This window comes from Carettochelys insculpta, chromosome 9 (genome assembly GCF_033958435.1).
Source record: "Carettochelys insculpta isolate YL-2023 chromosome 9, ASM3395843v1, whole genome shotgun sequence".
Taxonomy (NCBI): Eukaryota; Metazoa; Chordata; order Testudines; family Carettochelyidae; genus Carettochelys; species Carettochelys insculpta.
The window spans coordinates 10,252,504-10,270,441 of record NC_134145.1 but is presented as its reverse complement, the minus strand read 5'-3'; the positions used below and the strand labels follow the sequence as shown (position 1 = coordinate 10,270,441).

The 17,938-nt window shown below is 42.7% G+C and overlaps 1 protein-coding gene across 1 annotated transcript in view; it reads left to right on the top strand.

The window, feature by feature from the left end:
- TTC39A (tetratricopeptide repeat domain 39A) overlaps positions 1–17,938 on the top strand; it is a 57,463-nt gene that overhangs the window by 25,874 nt on the left and 13,651 nt on the right. Inside the window, exons 6-13 of the mRNA XM_075002616.1 lie at positions 1,821–1,885; positions 4,868–4,967; positions 7,597–7,662; positions 14,453–14,561; positions 14,990–15,057; positions 15,159–15,218; positions 17,128–17,289; positions 17,634–17,725. Of these exons, the coding sequence (XP_074858717.1) occupies positions 1,821–1,885; positions 4,868–4,967; positions 7,597–7,662; positions 14,453–14,561; positions 14,990–15,057; positions 15,159–15,218; positions 17,128–17,289; positions 17,634–17,725 (722 nt within the window). The remainder of the gene's footprint in view (positions 1–1,820; positions 1,886–4,867; positions 4,968–7,596; positions 7,663–14,452; positions 14,562–14,989; positions 15,058–15,158; positions 15,219–17,127; positions 17,290–17,633; positions 17,726–17,938) is intronic.

The window sequence follows — 17,938 nt, the reverse complement described above, 5'->3', positions numbered from 1 at the left end:
ATAACGATTTCCATCTGTCAGGTTCACATTTTCATATACCTGTGCAGGTGACCCAGGTCCAAGCTACTGGACCAAGTCTCTGGGCTAACCCCCTCCATGGTATTAAGACCCCTAATTTCTAGTGAAATCAATAGGAACTGGGTTCCTTGGATGTGGGCCTTGTTTTTTGGTCTCCAAATATTCAGGCATTTCTTGTAGCACGGGTTCTTTCTGGTCTTGGCGAATGAAACCTTTCTGAATTTCTGGGAGAAATAGAAGTCAAAGTCCTGCTTCTGAAACCATTCCCCCTCCCCAAAACAGAATGCAGCCTTTAAACTAGTATGTGTGATATCCTGTGGAACCCTCCAGCTGAATGATGGAAATAGACATTTGCCCTGTGGAACAAAAGTAAAGAGGATCACATTGTTCTGTAAGCATTTGCTGCACGGTGGTTTGAATTAAGTTCTTTAGGGACATACTATGATACCAAGAGTGACTTTCACATTCAAGCTCGCTTTACAAGATCCCTTCTGGTATGGGGGTTGGAGACAGTGTATGAATTTCATCTGAAGAAGTTTTACAAAACAAGTGTCCATTCCTCTGCAGAGACATCCTTGTTAGGAGGGTGCTACTAGACTGGCTTCCACACAATCCCTTACATTACAAAGCTCTGTCTTTAAAAGTTGGGGCAAGGGAGAGAGTTTCCTTTCTTGACTTTTATCTAGTACAACAATTAAACTGCGCTTATCTTCACCCATCACCACATCTGTGATTCACTGCTCATTACTTTTCATGAATGATGAATGAGGAGAGAAGTTGTGCAGCAGAATGAGAAATTTCTTAACTTTCTTCCTGTTGGTTTTCTTGCCTCATTCAGACCACCTGTGTAGTCTGGTAAAGGACTGGAACACCACTGGTAACAAACTTTTATTTTTCCAAGGAGAGTTTTAAATATAAATTTAGTTTATATGTCAGGCTGTTGTCTTGATGCTAATAATTGGTTCCTGGCATATTGTTGAAGCTTTTTGAAGCACTCTTCTGCTGGCCTGAGTTGAAGGGCAGTGTTTAGCCCTAGAACCTGCAGTAATGACATTGGCCTACCTCTGAATCCCACAGGTAGAAGGTATTACCCTTAGTGGTGAACGGGGATAGAAGCTGCTACCAACATTATCAAGTAAAAAAAAAATTCTCATCTGTTGTCATAATTTTTAAGTCCAAGCACGCCTGGGTATTTTATCTTTCAGATTCCTTTTTCCATATCTTTTTTAATGCAATAGACGAGCATGTTACATTGTTTTTTTTATAGCTATGCTACATGCCATTAACACATGCACATTCAGAAGCAAAAAAGAGAGCGCATTTAACATACCTTTTGTTTCTCTCAACACCAGATTGCATCCTGCAGGATCTGGTGCAGGCAGTCTGCTGTTTGTAGCCAGGGAGTGTCTGAATCTTTGTCACGCTGACGGAGAAAAGAATGCAAAGCTCTTTTCACTCTTTGAAAACAGCCGCAGCTGTCTGTACTATCGATGTCACTTTTTGATAACAGCAACAGGGAACAATATGGTTCTGTTCTTGTGGTGATTGATATGGACTAAAGATCCAGTGTCAGAATTAAAGCAGCTAACCACAAAAATTATCTTTAAAATCTTATAGTTGAGAAGAAATAAAACAAAAACAAAACAAAGTTTTATTTAGAAAAGACATCCTAAGTCTTAGCTCCCTGGAGACTCATCCTCTTTGATTCATCTTTAAATTGTTTTGTTCCCAGTCACGTATTAATTTGCAGAAAGCAAATACATTTTAAATTGCTCAGTGCTAATGTGTTTCCCTGCCAACAGGATGAGAACATGGTTAGCTTTATCAAAGGAGGCATCAAAGTCAGGAGCAGTTATCAGACATATAGGTAAGTAGTCCTGAATTATCACGTTATCATACTGGATACATGCCTTCAGTAAAAAGATTCTGGTGCAGGGGAATGGGGGGACTCAGAGAATTAGCATTGTTCTATTTCCTTTACTTAGGTACATTGTGTAAGCTGTAATCACTATCTTCAAAAATCTAGGTGTGTGAGCAATTTTCAGCCCAGGCAGATTGGGATATGTGATTTCGCTCAATCCACCCATAGAAAACATAGATTTAATAATGAGTGCTGGTTAGCAAGTGAGCTGTGTCCATAGACAGATACTGGTTATGTCCATCCTCCTCCCTCGGTCCTAAAACCAAATAAACAAAACCATCTTGAGGAGTTTTTAATTTGTCCCACAGTTGATCTCCTCTGTACTCTAGTATGCACATGCTGCCTCATGTTTTCTGCCTGAATAACAGGCAAGTAAGAACAAGAGCAAAGTCAGTCTCAGCGCTCAGCATGCATGTCCTTTGTAACGGACTGTGTAAGTGCCATGGCCACACTGTCCCATGCGGTGGCACCTAGACCCCTTATACAGAGAAAGAATGAGTATCCTCTACAGCTTTAACTGAGATCCAGCTGGCTTTTAGCTCAAACTGTAGCGATTCTGTCACTAAACTCCAGAAGTCCCAGCTTTCGAGTTGACTTGTGGGCAGCTACAACTGCATCATCCTGCTGCATGATGGTGCAGACAGAATGCCTAGCCATGTTAAAAGTCTATAGAACTGTCCTTTTTAAAGCACTCCTGACAGTAGAGTGCAAGTCCCTAGGCCCAGCGTTCAAAAGACAACCATGTAAGGCTGCCCAACTGGCATCTCTCTTCATTTTTGGAAATACGAGAAATGTTCTCATTCACATACACACAAATCCAAGGGTATTTCCTGTTGTTTGCATGATAAAGACTTGGCCTTTCACATGTTCAGCCATTGTGTGCTTGCTTAGACACCTTGTTTGTCAAATAGTTTTGCACATGCAGAAAGAAGCTCACTCTATACTATATCTAATGAATAGGAAAGCAAAATGAGACCTTTTTCCACCAGGCCATGGTTAACAATAGCTTCTGGCTCTGAGTGTTAACTATTTAGACATGCTGTGGCATTTAGATTCTGTGGTGACTGACACATAATGGATTCAGATGGTTGGCTGTGTCCCTCATTCAAGAGGCCCCTAGATATCTATTCCATTATGCTCTGTTCATATGACTGTTCTTTAATTTTACTTTTATTTTACACATGCATTATCAAATTACTTGACCTTGCCTTCTGATAAACATTTCAAGCTTCACGGTGGCTGCTGCTGAAATTAAAAAATGGAAGCCATTACCATGTTCATGCTGTCACCCTGAAATCTTGTTGTGAGCGTACAGAAAACCCTACCCAGTTTTACATTGTATTTACAGAGAGGTAGCCCTGTCAGTCTGTATCTGCACAAAACACAAAAGGAGTCCTGTAGCACTTTAAAGACTAACAAAATGATTTATTAGGGGATGAGCTTTCCTGGGACAGACCCACTTCTGTTAAATTTTCGTTGTGCCAGCTTACTTTTCATAGAATTTCCAGGTCTGAAGAAGTGGGTCTGTCCCACAAAAGTTCATCCCCTAATAAATCATTTTGTTAGTCTTTAAAATGCTACAAGACTGCTTTTTTGTCCAGTTTTACATTGTCACATTTTGTAACCTAATTCTAAACTAGGATCCTGGACAATGAGTAATCCCTTGTGCATGCCATGGATAGGCTTCAGGTCCAGCTCATGCCTCCTTCTCTGTGTATCTGAATTAAGGTCTCTGTGGCTTTCATGAACAATGCATAATGTTGTCATCCTTTGTCACAGGGAGAGGAAATTTCCCCCCTGGAGAGCTGTGTACTAAAATGAGGGTATGTCTAAACTTCCAGGAAGATCTACCCAGTCAGGGTCGAACCTCTGGAGCTCAATTTTGCACGTCTGGTGAAGACAAGCAAAATCGATCTCTCTGGCGTCATAGGTTGACCTCTGTATACCACGCTATCATGTGGAGTAAGGGAGGTCGACAGGAGAGTATAAGGCTAAGTCTGTACTAGGGAAATAAGTCAAATCAGATATGTCAATTCTGGCTACATAAATGCTGTAGCTAGAATTGCGTATCTGAAATCAACTTATTTCCCTAATATAGACTTGCCTGAGGATTCTGGCAGGAGCCACCTTCAGATCAGGATATATAAAACATGATTTGCCAGACTCAGGTCCCTGGCTGCCTTTATGTATTCAATGGTTAACCAAAGCAAAGAACCTTCTGTCAGGAGTAATCCATGGAAGGTTGAAACAGGCATGGCCGAAACATATACTCATAGAGCGTGGTAAGTACGAAGGCAAGTCAGTAGCCAATTGAGACAGATAAAGTGAGTAATTAAAAGGACACCAGAATCTGGGAATCTAGTTAAGCTTTCAAAAAGGCGTTACAAGTAGTTACTGCATCTTCCTCTGAGTCTGTCTGCCAACTTTTGTGATTTTCAAAGTCACATTTTATGATTTTCTAAGTCAAGTTCTCTTCTTGCTCTTGCGCGAATACCCAGCAACAGGGAAATGGCTGCCCTACAAGGGAGATCACTCTGGGCAGACACACAGCTCTGTCAAACGCTCAAACTGAAAATGGAGGATTTTTTTCCTCTAATCTCTCTGCTACAGTAAATACAGGAGCTGCTCACAACTGTAGCAGATAAAACCTTTCCAGGCAGAAGTATGAGTTTAAGTTGACCCAACCCATTTGACATGAATTCATCTCCAGAATCCCTTTGCTGCTTGTAAATAGAAACTGCCTGATTGCTGAATTTATCCACTGAAGTGTGGCAGGCATTGTACCCTTTACTATTTTCCTCTATCTAGACTAGAATAATGATTCTAACTGGTAAGTTTTAAAAAGACTGATCAGCTTTCTTATAGAATTGGGACAAATATAAACCTGGTTATCCATGTACTTTATAATGTTATCTTCTCTATTGTCAGGGAGCTGGACAGTCTTATACAGTCGCCAAAGTATGTTAAAGGAAAGAACCATCACCATTTTGAAGGTGGCGTAAAGCTTGGAGTGGGAGCTTTCAATCTGGTATGTAAAAATAGTCTTCACTTCAGTCTCTCCCCTTTCAGCCATGCTTCATTTAAACACCTGCTTTCTTCTGACCTTAATGGAACCACTCATGCTCAAAGTTTGAAGTGTGTGGGTATTTGTTGGGTCCACCCCTTTGCTGGTTTTCTGGTCCCTGCAGATATAATGTGAGTAAGAAACATCAAGGGTGAACACACTGCACATAAAAGAGAGGTGCAGAGGAAACACTGTAAGCTGCAGTCCTACAGTTCACTGTATGCAAGTGCTCCTCTGCATTTGCATGGAGCACTGCTGATGTCAAGGCACCCGCTGCATGAGGACAGGCACCTGCCACTCCAACATTCATTGTAGGATTTGGGCCTACGCCAACACAGGGGTCAGGATGAAGTAGCTTGCTGGGCCATTTGAGCAGCATGATCTTTGGTCAGTAGTGGGATGAAGGCAAGAGCTGAGCACAGCTCAGTGTACGTCTATGCTTACTGTGGGTTTGACACAATCCATCTGCCAGAGTTTGATTTTGCCATATCAGTGAATATGCGGCAAAATCAATCTCGCTGGACATGGCCATCAACCCTGGTACTCCATGCTACCATGTGGAGTAAGGAACATTGGCACGAGCCTGAACAGCCCTGATCTACACCAGGGAACAAAGTTGATCCCGATACATTGATTCTAGCTACACTAATGGTGTGGCTAGAATTGTGTATCTGGGATTGACTTTGATCCCTAGTGTAGACCAGGCCTCAGTCTTCACTTGAGAGCTCCCAGCATGTTTACATTATCTCAAGAGTGCAGAATATGTGCCTGAGACCATGGTGTGATTGAAGTGAAGGCACCGTCATTGATACAGAAACCAGCAGACAAAAGGCGCCAACTGAAGTCCTTGCCACTTCTTCCCACCAGGAATGGCAAACCAGTTTGACTAAAGAACTAAGCAGAGCCTAACCTGAACAGTTTTCAAATTCAGAAGCTTAATTTACCTTTTCAGGTGGGTGGGAACAAGGCAGGTTGTAGGGAGAGGTTGATACCCAAGTGTTTCATTAATTATTTTTGTGCACTTTTCCTATGTGTTGGTTTCACCCCACATCAGAAGTGAAAGCACCAATATGCTGTGAAAGAGATGGTGTGTTTACTGGTGGTATTTTAAAACTGTAACCAGTAAGATTTGGATGTAATAGTTTGTTAGGTCAATCCCACCCTATTGAGCTCTTGGGAATTCCAGAGCCAGCAGTCAGGGAGTAATAAGCAGCAGTAGGGCCACACTAGTCCACTGCTCAGATCTGAAATCCGTGTGTTCCTTCTCCTAGACCAGTGGTGAGCAAAATAGGGGGCATGAAATAGCATAAGGGAGGCACAGCACGATCAGCTGCTGGGTCTCAGACTCGTCCATCTCATTAAAATGTTGAAACATGTTACCGCTTTTATGTATGTGTGTTCACATTTATATAATGATTGATTAAAGATTTTACATTGCACATATTATTTTCTTACCTATGCTGAAAGGGTTTTTTTATGAACATAGCCAAAATTTCCATTGGTTTATAATAATAATAATTGGAGATACACATCTCCTAGAACTGGAAGGGACCTTGGGAGGTCACCTAGTCCAGTCCCCTGCCCTCTTGGCAGGGCCAAGCACCATCCCTGACATCTATTTGCCCCAGTCCCCAAATGGCCTCCTCAAGGATTGAATGCACAACCCTGGCTTTAGCAGGCCAATGCTCAAACCACTAAGCTATCCCTCCCTCACAAGGTATGGATTACCTTAAGCAGGTTGGGGGGTCCGACGTGAAAATTTTGCTCACCCCTGTCCTAGACAGATTTGCCTAAAGAAGTTAAGTGAGCTCTGTCTGCCTGGGTTTGAAATCAGAATTTCTTTTCTCCTAGATTCAGTTAGTTCATGGCATGTTATTCCACATTAGTTGGTCCAGCACTGCTGGGTCTGTGAAATAGAGGTCAGAAGGCAGGAGACAGTAGAGATGAGTCCTTTGCAAGGGAGCAGGTGTCAAGTTGAGTGATTTTAAGATAAATGATTTTAGAAGGAGAGAAGACTGAGATCAGGGGGACTGGTGGGTACACTGCTGAAGGCAAACAGATGACAGTTACTATGACAATAAGGCTGATAGATAGGTCTGTTTACTCCTTGAGGACATGTGAGAGGCAGCCAGTGGGGGACTAGGCATCAGGCCAGTTGGGGGGAACTAGAAGAACAGGAGGCCTTGCACCCTGATCTATCCCACTCTCCTGCTTAGTGCTCCTGCAGGGAAGTAGGGTTGGGGCATGGTGGATTGCCCTGCTCTGCCCACCCAGTGCTCTCTTCTGGGGAGTGGGGTTGGACACAGTGGCATGTCCTACTCTGTCTGGGGTGCCTGCCCATGAGCAGGATCGCCACTTCCTCTGGTCTAGACTCCACAAACAAATCTCAGTATACCCCTGGGCACAGCAGATAGCTGAGAAGGATATATGACTACAGAAGAGGAGCGGGGGTGTGGGGTGGGAATAATTAGGCTTTTAATGATTTTATTGATTGTCTCTGAGGTTTAGGAAGGTCATATCACACACTGGGATTGAGAGAGAGGAACATACCAATTCCAGTTAGTGCTCAGTTTGTTTATATTTCTTTCCACAGACATTGTCCATGTTCCCAACACGGATTCTACGATTGCTGGAGTTTGTAGGGTTTTCTGGAAGCAAGGTAAACATTGTTCATTGGATAAGATTGTAATAAGTGTGGCTGATGCATGACAGCTGGAATCTGAATCCCCACCCCACTATTTGAACATGTGTTGCAGCATTTACATCACTGGAGCTGTTGTTTGTGCTGCTCAAGGATTTTTTTCTTGGTCTTTTTTTAAAAAAAAAACAACTTTGTAAATGTTTTACAGGTGAGGACAGTGACATGATGTTTGGAAAATACCAGAAAGATAAGGAGTAACTGTTCAGTGTAATATTGAAAGTAAGACTGTTGATTGAATTGCAGTACCACTTATAAGCACTGTTGGTACCTGATATTGAGTTAGATTCTCACCCTCCTTTTCAAATTTCTCATTTAATAGCTATTGTATTGTGATCACAGTATCCTGCAATCCCTGACTGTATTCCTGAATGGAATCCATCTTGAAAGAATGTACCTTTGATTGTGTGCCCATTCTTTTATCCATGCAGTTATAGGCAACTATTAATTTCAATTACATTTAAATTCTCCAAAGAGTCATTGGCTTGGCACATACTTGGAAAGTGTGGTGTGGCAGATTCACCAGCCTTACTCATGGGGATTTGGGCAGGTCTACAGGAAGGGATCAGACGTCTTTTCCTGGAGATCTGTTTTCCTAGTGCAAAATGTTACACATTCCTGCGGAAATTATTAGGAATTGCTTAAATCCTAAGCGGAGGAAGAAGGGTAGAATTGGGCGGTGGGACCAATTCTATTACAAGAACCACCAAAACTTTCACTCAAAATATTAGTCACATCTGGGTTCCTGGAATAAAATGGTGCGGAATGCTTCACATTCAGTATTACAAGTTGTACCTCTGAAAAACAGCACTTTCTGCTCTGGCAACATTTGTGGTCCTGCTGGACCATGGCTGCTCCTAGACCAGAGAGCCCAGGAACCTAAGGGCAGGAGGACCAGCCACAACTAGGTGGGCAGCCTGGCTGGGGGCAGCATGGGACAGAGGCTGGAGCCCTGTGGCAGCCCCACAGCAGTGCAGGGCTGGGATCGGAACCGCGTGATAGTGTGGGGGAGGAGCCAGCACATGGGCTATCCAGAGCACCAGCAGCATTTGGGCCCAGTGGGAGAGCGAAAGAAGGTTGCCTGCCACCATGCAGCAGGAAGCTGATGGCAGAGGACCTCCCCTGGTTCGGCAAATTCTCTCGTTCAGCACTGGTCAGGTTCTGATGGTGCTGGACCAGGGGGTGCAACCTGTACTTCCATCAGTCTGTTTCACAAGCATAGGGAATTTTTTTAAGTTCATTTATTTTATTTATTCAAGAAACTTGGACAAAATCTAGACAAATTTGCTTCTTTAGTTAGCATATATATAATGCTTTTCATTTACCAAGCACATGATAAGCTTTACCTTATTATTCCACACCATATCCCTGACAGACCAGTATGTGTGCATCATCCCACTTGTAACAGCAAAAATGAGTAAACTTAGTTGAGAAAATTATATATTTTAAAACCACGAAGTCTGTCAGAGAATCAAGTTCCTGGCTTTCTTCTTCAGCTCTTTGCTTAGTCAGCTTTACTTGCCTATTTAGCTAACCAGAAGAGGCAAAAGCTAAGTAACTCCACCTGTCTGCTATAAAGACTGGAATTGCCAAATGGCAAAAAATAAACATGTATCAAAAGGAAGCACAGGCCAGAGAACTAACAGCATGAATCTGACAAAAACAAACCATGTCAAACCAACCTAATGGCTCTCTTTGACAGAGTAACAACTTTGTGGATACAGGAAAGAGGCAGATGTCATCACCTTGACTTCAGTAAGGCTTTTGATACAGTCTCACCTGACCCTCTCATAAACATCTAGGTTGTATTTGCCTAGTTTGGAGCTTGTATAAGGTGGACGCAAAACTGGTTGGATAACAGTTTCCAGAGAGTAGTTATCAGTGATTTACAGTCGAGCTGGAAGGATATGAGTGGAGTCCTACAGGGAACAGTTCTGTGTCTAGTTCTGTTCCATATCTTCATCAGTGTTTTACAGAGCGGCACTGAGTACACTTACAAAGTTTGTGGACAATACCAAACTGGGATGATTGCAAGTGCTTTGGACGATAGGATTAAAATTCAAAATTATCTGAAAAACTGGAGAAATGGTTTGAAGCAAACAGGACAATATGGACAAATGCAAGTGTTGCACTTTGAAAGGATCAATTTCACATATACAAGATGGGAAATGACCGCCTCAGAGGTAGTACTATGGAGAGACCTTTGTCAGATATATTGGATCACGAGCTAAATCTGATTCAACAGTGTAACACTGTTGCGAATAAAAAGCAAAACATCATATTAGGATGTATTAGCAGGAGTGCTTTAAGCAAGACACTGATTAGGCCTCAGCTGGAGTATTGTGTCCAGTTCGGGGCACCATGTTTCAGGAAAGATGAGGACAAATTGAAGCAAATCAAGAGAAAAGCAGCAAAAATGATTAAAGTTCTAGAAATCATGACCTGTAAGAGAAGATTAAAAATACTGGGTTTATTTAGTCTGGAAAAGGGAAGACTGAGAGGTAACATACAGCTTTCAAGAACCTAAAAGTTTGTTACAAAGAGGAGTGAGAAAAATTATTCTCCTAAATCTCTGACGATAGGACAAGAAGCAATGGGATTAAATTGCAGCAACGGCAATTTAAGTTGGCCATTAGGAAAAATCTCCTAACGGTCAGGAGGGGAACCCTGCCCAAGCAGAGCAGAGGGAACTCACTGCCCCAGAGGACCAAAGAAAACCCTACCCTAGGGGAAAGAGGGTGAGCAGAGGGGATTAGCTCCTGAAGCAGGAGGCAGACATGGGTTTCTTCCATGGCTTCATGCTCTCTCCTTCCATGACACTAGTGATTCCCCAAGCCCAAGAAAGGGGTGCCACCCAGACCCACCACACCAAGGAGTAGTGCAGGACCCATCAAAGGAGCATAGGCCATTTGCCACACGTTCCTATCTAAAAAAGATCTCTGTGTACTTAAATTTGTGAGTTACAAGCCCAGATCTGACAGAAGTATTGCAAATGGTATTTGCAATCACATTTCCCAAGGCAGGTTTCCAAAGCTCAGCAAGAGGAAGCTACCCCTTGGAGTACAGACATGAGATTTCACGGTGAGAGAAATGGAAGGGTGGACATGAGATGATAGGAAGGGAGAGGGAACAGACAAGTGTATGTCCAGGTGCCATGCTCAATGGGGAAGAAATTCTGAGTCCTGCTGTGGTGTGACCATAAGATGATGGTGATCTTATTTGTTAACTTCTGTCAGTAGTCTTGGTGCTGTGCAAGGCACAGCGGCAGATGAGGCCAGCAGATTGATGAAATTAGCCCTGTTTCAGGGTATAATTCAGACATATCTGAATGCACTGGTACATTGGGGGTCATATTTAACTCAGTGTGTGGGGGGGGGTTGTTTCCTGTAAGTTATTAATACAGGCAGTCCTGGGACTTAGGGCACAGTTGGTTCGTGAAAATTGCATTGTAAGTCAAAAGGTTGTAACTGGGAACTGCAGTTCACCCTATTTCAGGACTGAGCATCGTTAATCGAAACCAGTGTCGTACATTGAATCGCTGTGTCAGTTAAAAAACATCAGAAGTGCCAGTTGTCTTAAGGTGAATGCCCTAAAGTCAAGGATGGCCTGTACTGGATTTGTGAAGACATTCCTATCCACTGCTGCATTAATTTTTCTATCTCTCTCCTGATACGAAGATGCCATGAAGCCAGTGGATCTGGCTCCCAGAGAGTTTCCCTCTGTAGTGGGATACTTAGGTGGTACGGATGAACTAGCATGTCCTCTCCCGCTGCCCTCCTCCAGTTGGGTTTCAGTGTATGAGGATATGTGAGGGATTCCTTTACATGTTGGCTGCTGGGATGCCCTCAGGGCATTTGCCAGCTGGATCAATTTATCAGTCTGAACTACTGTGAAGTTAATCCTCCATGTCTGAAATGCAGTTTGGCAATGGGTGAAAAGGCAGCATTATTTGATGTGGGAGGCAAGAAATTAGACTGGTGGAATTAATTTGAAGTGAGAGCATATTCATGCCAAATCAGTTGTGCTGAACATCAGATTTGACGTATGTCTTAATTTTTAATTGAGCTCCAGTTTCCCCCCCACCAGAAATTCTTTTGTCTGGTATTTTCTGCTCTTCTGCAGACACTAGGCCAAAGTTAACTCCCAAATGATCTTCCAGAACACACTCAAATGCTTTATCTGCTTTCTGCCCAATTCAATCAATTCTGTAAATAATATCCATCCTATTTGATAAGCCTGTGGTGACATGACCAAGTCACGAGACCAGAAAGGAAACACTGTGTTTTGTTTTCTTTGTAAACACCTTTCATTTTAAAAAAATGTGATTAAAAAGTTGTTTGCAGTGTTGTAGCCGTGTTGTTCTCTGGATCTGAGACACACAAGATTGGTGAGTTAATACCTTTTATTGGATCAGCTTCTGTTGGTGGAAGGCAGGGAGGGTGGCAGGCAGGGCTGTGTCTGTGCTGGGCTGGCAGGACACACGTCCCATCCATGCCAGCTCAGGCCAGGCCAGGAGACAGGACCCCAGTCCCAGCTACCTTCTGTCAGCCTGACAATGGTTAACCAGTTAAATGATGTAATTGTGATAATTTAACCTGTTACCTATTTTAATGGCTATTTACATCTCTAGTGAAAGGGACAAGCTTTTGACCCACGCAGAGCTCTTCCTTCAGTCCAAGTGGTTCGGGGAAGCTGATGTAGTTAAACTGCTGCCTGAAATAGGAACAAGCCATTCTGAGGTTTTAAATAGTGCCCTCACTCTCCCCACATCGTAAGATCTCTGTGCATCGGAGGAATCTCGAGTAATACTCAGATGGCTAGCAGCTAGAATGGAACTACTTGGATGTTAGTTTTCTTTCGTTTTGCTGACTTGGAAGGGAATCAATAGGGTATTGAATGTTGTATGTCCCACATAACATAGGAACGTAAGATTTACCTGCTCCATATGACAACTTGTCTGTCAAATCCTGTATGTTGCTGCTTCCAGCACAGACCAGTGCATGATGCAGTTCAAGTTACTGGGAGTTGTGCATGTCTATCCAGGAGCTGGAATTGGTCCCATGTTTAATGCACTATTTAGCTATTGGCGAGTGTGATGAAACAGATCTATCTAAAAAAATCTTGTTGCCTTGACATCTGTGCACATTGGACAGTGGATGAAGATGGATTTGGGAACACATTCACATTAGTTCTGGGTTGGTGGCTGATCAGGTCACGGCTGTGATGTGGTGGTTCTACTGCAGAGGGTGGTATGAGTGTGCAGAATATCAACAATGACATACAATATCCTCTCTTTGTGGATATGATCTGGTCTCCCTTCTTCTGTAAGAATAGACAAGCTTTCTACAGATGAATTATGGAGTTACTTCTTTAGCTCAAGTGGTAGTAACTTATGCTGTTGGTTTGATCCCCTTGGAGGAATACAGTATCTTTGGATAAGTAACACTCTGTTGGTTTATACATTGAGCCTTGTACAGGAAAGAAGTGGCTTGTAAAAATAAGTGAGAGCTAATTTGAAAGAAGTTTTTTTGCAACACTCCTGGCCCTTTCATTTCCTGATATTGCTATTGTAGGGAAGTGCTGCAATCATGATTTTAAAACACTTTCTTTCTCTCTCCAGCCATGTCTGCAGACTTTATAATCCCTAAGGCTACATCTACATTACCTCAGAAGATCAACCCACTCATGGTCAATCTTCCAGGGTGCCATTTCGCGCATGCCGAAATGGCACTTTCTGGGGTCAATGTCGACCCTGTAATTCCTCATGACCCATGAGGATTAAGGACGGTTGATGGAAGGAGCATTCCTATTGACCTTCTTCCATGAAGACAGCCACAGAAGTCAACAGCTGAAAAGTCGATTTTAGCTGTGCAATTGGCACAGTTAAAATCATGTATCAGCTATCTACTGCTAAGTCTAGTGTAGACATAGCCTAAGCGAGAATGTCTCTCAGTGTCTCTGACATATGTAGGGCTCAGATACCACAGTGATAATAGGCATTGTATAAAAACTGAATAGAACAAAACAGTGAAATACACATAGTATGGATGAACAAACCTGAGGCACAGGGAGACTAGAAGTTCATCAAGTAGCATGACATTGTGAGGACTTCAGTTACAGTATGACACTCGTTCTAGTCTCCATTCTAAAGTGTTAATGTATAATGTGCTGTGTAATGGATTGGTAGATTTTAAGGCCAGAAAGGACCAATAGGTCATCTAGTTTGACATCCTGTATATCATAGATCAAAAATTTTCACCCTATTCACCTCTATTGAGCCCTATAACTTGTGTCTGGCTAAATCATATATATTATGTTGGCAGAAACTAATCATGTCACCACTGTGGGATGTGCACAAATACATTACATGGTGGTAACCTGTGCCAGTTGCATAGGTATTGCAAAATTTGGTTACTTTTATTTTTAGCTCTGTTGGGGAATACTGGTAGAACCTAAGCACTATTGCACTCTCTCCGGATAGCTGTGCAGTTCTCCCTGAGTCACTGCTCTGCCACATGATGTTTTGCAAAAATCAAATGTTAACTCCATTGGAAATGATGATAACTTGCATTAATGTGGTGTCTCCTATCATAGCATTGTAAATAATTGGTGTCACTGCCGTAGATATATAGCACAGTCCATGTGTTTGAGTCACCAGCACAGCTAGAATTAAAATTACACAGGTGAAATGCGAAACAGCACTGTAATTGCTTTATGACACTTTGTCTTCTTTTCTCTCCATTTTGCACAGGAGTATGGCCTGCTGCAGCTTCAAGAGGGAGCACTGATGTACAGTTTTAGGTCGGTGCTGTGTGCCCTGCTGCTTTTGTGCTATCACACCTTCATGACATTTGTGTTAGGTAGGATTATTTACAGTAACCCTGTAAGAGTCCTTTCATTTGCTCAGTTATTGCTGGGAAACATGGGAAAGAACTGGTTAAAATGAAAAGCTGTTGGTGAATTGTTCATTCAAACCTGAACTGTGCAGAGTTGGATAACTTGTGGTGGTTGATTTTTGCAATAACTGTCATTACTGTGGAAAGGGCTTTCTCTCTTCAAGATAGAGGCTTGTGTAGGACATTCAGGAGGGGAAGCTAAGGGGATGGTTGTGCAGAACCAGTTTGTCTTTCATGTAAGCATAACTTCTGTGCCCTCTTCTGATCTGTCTGAAGTGGTGCAAGATGAGGGCCTACATTTGGCTACTATAAATGCTACTATATGGGAGAATTTAAGGCTGTTGTTTCCTATTCTTTTTAATCATTTGCATTGTTTTACTCAACTAACCTAGGGACAGGGAAAGGAAACATTGAAGAGGCAGAAAGGCTACTGAAGCCTTACTTGGCTCGCTATCCAAAAGTAAGATGAACCCTAATTCAATTTAGTGTTTGTAGCTGTTGTGTAACGAGAATGTATCAAAGTGCATGAAAATTGCTCATGGTTGCTTTTGTTTTTTACAGGGAGCCATATTCCTGTTTTTTGCAGGCAGGATAGAAACAATAAAAGGCAACATTGATACAGTAAGTAAACTCCAAGAACAACCTTGCCATATTAGTCACAAAGCCTGGCCAAGATTTCAAAAAAATAAGAGCCTAGGTTCGTCTTCTAACCATATTTAGGAACCCAAAGCCAATTACTCTATACTTTGGTCAAGTCCACTTCCAATGCCGAACTTTGTAGCTGTGATCCATCTCTGACTTTGTAGTGTCTAAACACAAAAGAGGAGTTTCATTCTCATGATTGCTTTGAATGGTTTGATCCACTGCTTTTGTAACCTACACACCTATTGGGTGTGGTTCACTGTGCCATGGAGTGGCACTTAGAGCACTTGCACAGAGGCAGAATGGGTCTCCTCTATAGCCTTTGTGAATAGCCATCTGACTTGTATTAGCTCAAGTGAGAGAGGCTCATGCACTAAACTCCGGAGGGCCCAGGTTCCATTTCACCTGTCAACATTGCATTTTTAGTTAATTGGGCAGCATAAAATAACCATCTGTGACTCATTTGAATGGCACAATTGGATCAGGGTTTAATCATTTTGTTTTGAAAGATCTATCCTGAAAAGGCCCAAGTTCAAGCAAAAGCCTCTGAAACAATGTATCTGCAACAGCCTTTGAAGTATTGTTGGGCCTCCATGCTGACAGTCACTCCAAAAACCTCCATTATTGCTGTCCTGAAAAGGGTTCCAAAAGTGTTGGCCCAGAATGGAGCTCTCTAGTCAAACAGGAGCTGATTATATAGATCCTGAACAATGCAATTCCTGATACAATTAAATTCAGCAGAAATTACACTGGGCAGAGCTGAGTGCTAGTTGCAGGGCTGATACCAAACTACACGGCCACTTTAAGATAGGGGCTCTGAAAGACTGGACAGATAAGCAAATGAGCGCGAGTGGTGAATGTGGTACACTCTTATGCTGCTCTGACTCCAGTTTGATATTAGTAATGCACTTCCCCAATGTTAATGTGTAACATACTGGAACTTAGTGCATGAGCCTCTACCCTTGAGCTAAAAGCCAGCCAGCTTGCAGCTAAGGCAGTAGAGCTCACTCACTCTTTCCCTCTGGAAGAGGTGTAAGTACCATTACATGGGACTGTGAACCACATGAGGTAGCTCTGTGGGTTACAGTTGCTCTTTGTTTAACTCATCCTGCAGCCAGCTTTGTCTTTAATGCCTTGCAGTGATTTTCCTTTGTCTGCCCTCGGACTTTTCTCCCACCAAACTCACATGTGCTATTTTCTTCTCTTGCTATTTTTCATATGCCCCAGATACCCTGGGGCAGATCCTCAGCCGAAATATATTGTCATTCCTCCACTGATATCAATGGAGCTTTGAGAAGATACACCAGCTGAGGCTCTGTCCTTCTGACTTTAATTTCCTAATCTCTCCTTGCAACAAACCCTCCTCTGAGAGCTCTACTGTTCACCTACATTCAGCATTAGGTAATACAATTAAGGTATCTGGAAGTCTCTAGGTGGTGAACTTGATAATACAGGATGAGAGTGTGGAGTCAAGGGTCTCATCCATCTTCTTGAATTTGGAGGGTGGAATCCTAGGAAATCCTGAGCACTCTCAGCTCCCATTAACTAAGAATGGGGGCATCTCTCCCCCTTGCAGCAGCATTGGGGCCCAGTCAGTATTTCCTATAAGGTGAGCTCTTGGGCAGCCATCCAGGAGAAATGTGGGTGCTGCCCAGTTGATTAGCAGAGTGCCCACAGCCAGCTGCATGTGTTTCAGCTGGTGGTGTGCATCCGCTCATGCCTCAGTGCATATAACAAAATTTATTCTCTGCACGGATGGAAAAAATTAGCAGGAACCCTGGTCCCAGTGCTGTTCACTAAATGGCCACAATTTGATGCATATATTCTATGAAACCCATTTTTTAAATTTGTCATGACTAGGGTTATGTTTGGGTTTTCCCTTGTTCAGGCAGTTAGTAGGTTTGAGGAATGCTGTGAGGCTCAGCAACACTGGAAGCAGTTTCATCACATGTGTTATTGGGAACTGATGTGGTGTTTCACCTACAAGCGCCAGTGGAAGATGGCCTATTTCTACGCCGATCTGCTGAGCAAGGAAAACATTTGGTCAAAGGTGAGCTAAGGTGAAATGAAAACACATAGTCAATGAAAGAGAAACCAAAGCTAGGGGTTAATTTTTAAGTGGGTTTAAGCCAGTCCTATCATAGCGTAAGGGCAGTAAAACAAACCCTGGCTTGCTCAGGCTCATGCAGACAGTGCACTCAGGGAGAGCCAGGCAGACATTCTGCACTTGTCATGTAGCCTGGGAATCCTTCTAGTGAGGATTCAATTCCTTGGGTGGGTTATAAAAATACCCCCACCTGCATTTAACACTGTCACGTTGGCTTTTATATCAGTACTGCTGCAAATACACTTTACTGTGCAGATGATGTTGACAGCATTTGCTCTTCACTTCAGGCTACTTATATTTACATGAAAGCTGCCTATCTCAGTATGTTTGGACCAGATGATCACAGACCCTTTGGGGACAATGAAGTGGAACTGTTTAGGTAAGATTTAGAAAGTTCCAAGGAGGGCACTCTTCCATTCCTTACCTCTTCTTGTGAGTTGCAACAGTAAATGTAAATCTGGTATTGGACGTGGAGAGGAAAAATTATTCTGTTTGTGAACAAGAAGAACCCTGATTTTGTAAGGTTAATACGATGCAGGTTCATGTGAGTGTGCCATCAAAATTTGTGTTGGAGTTTCAGATGGCTATCTGA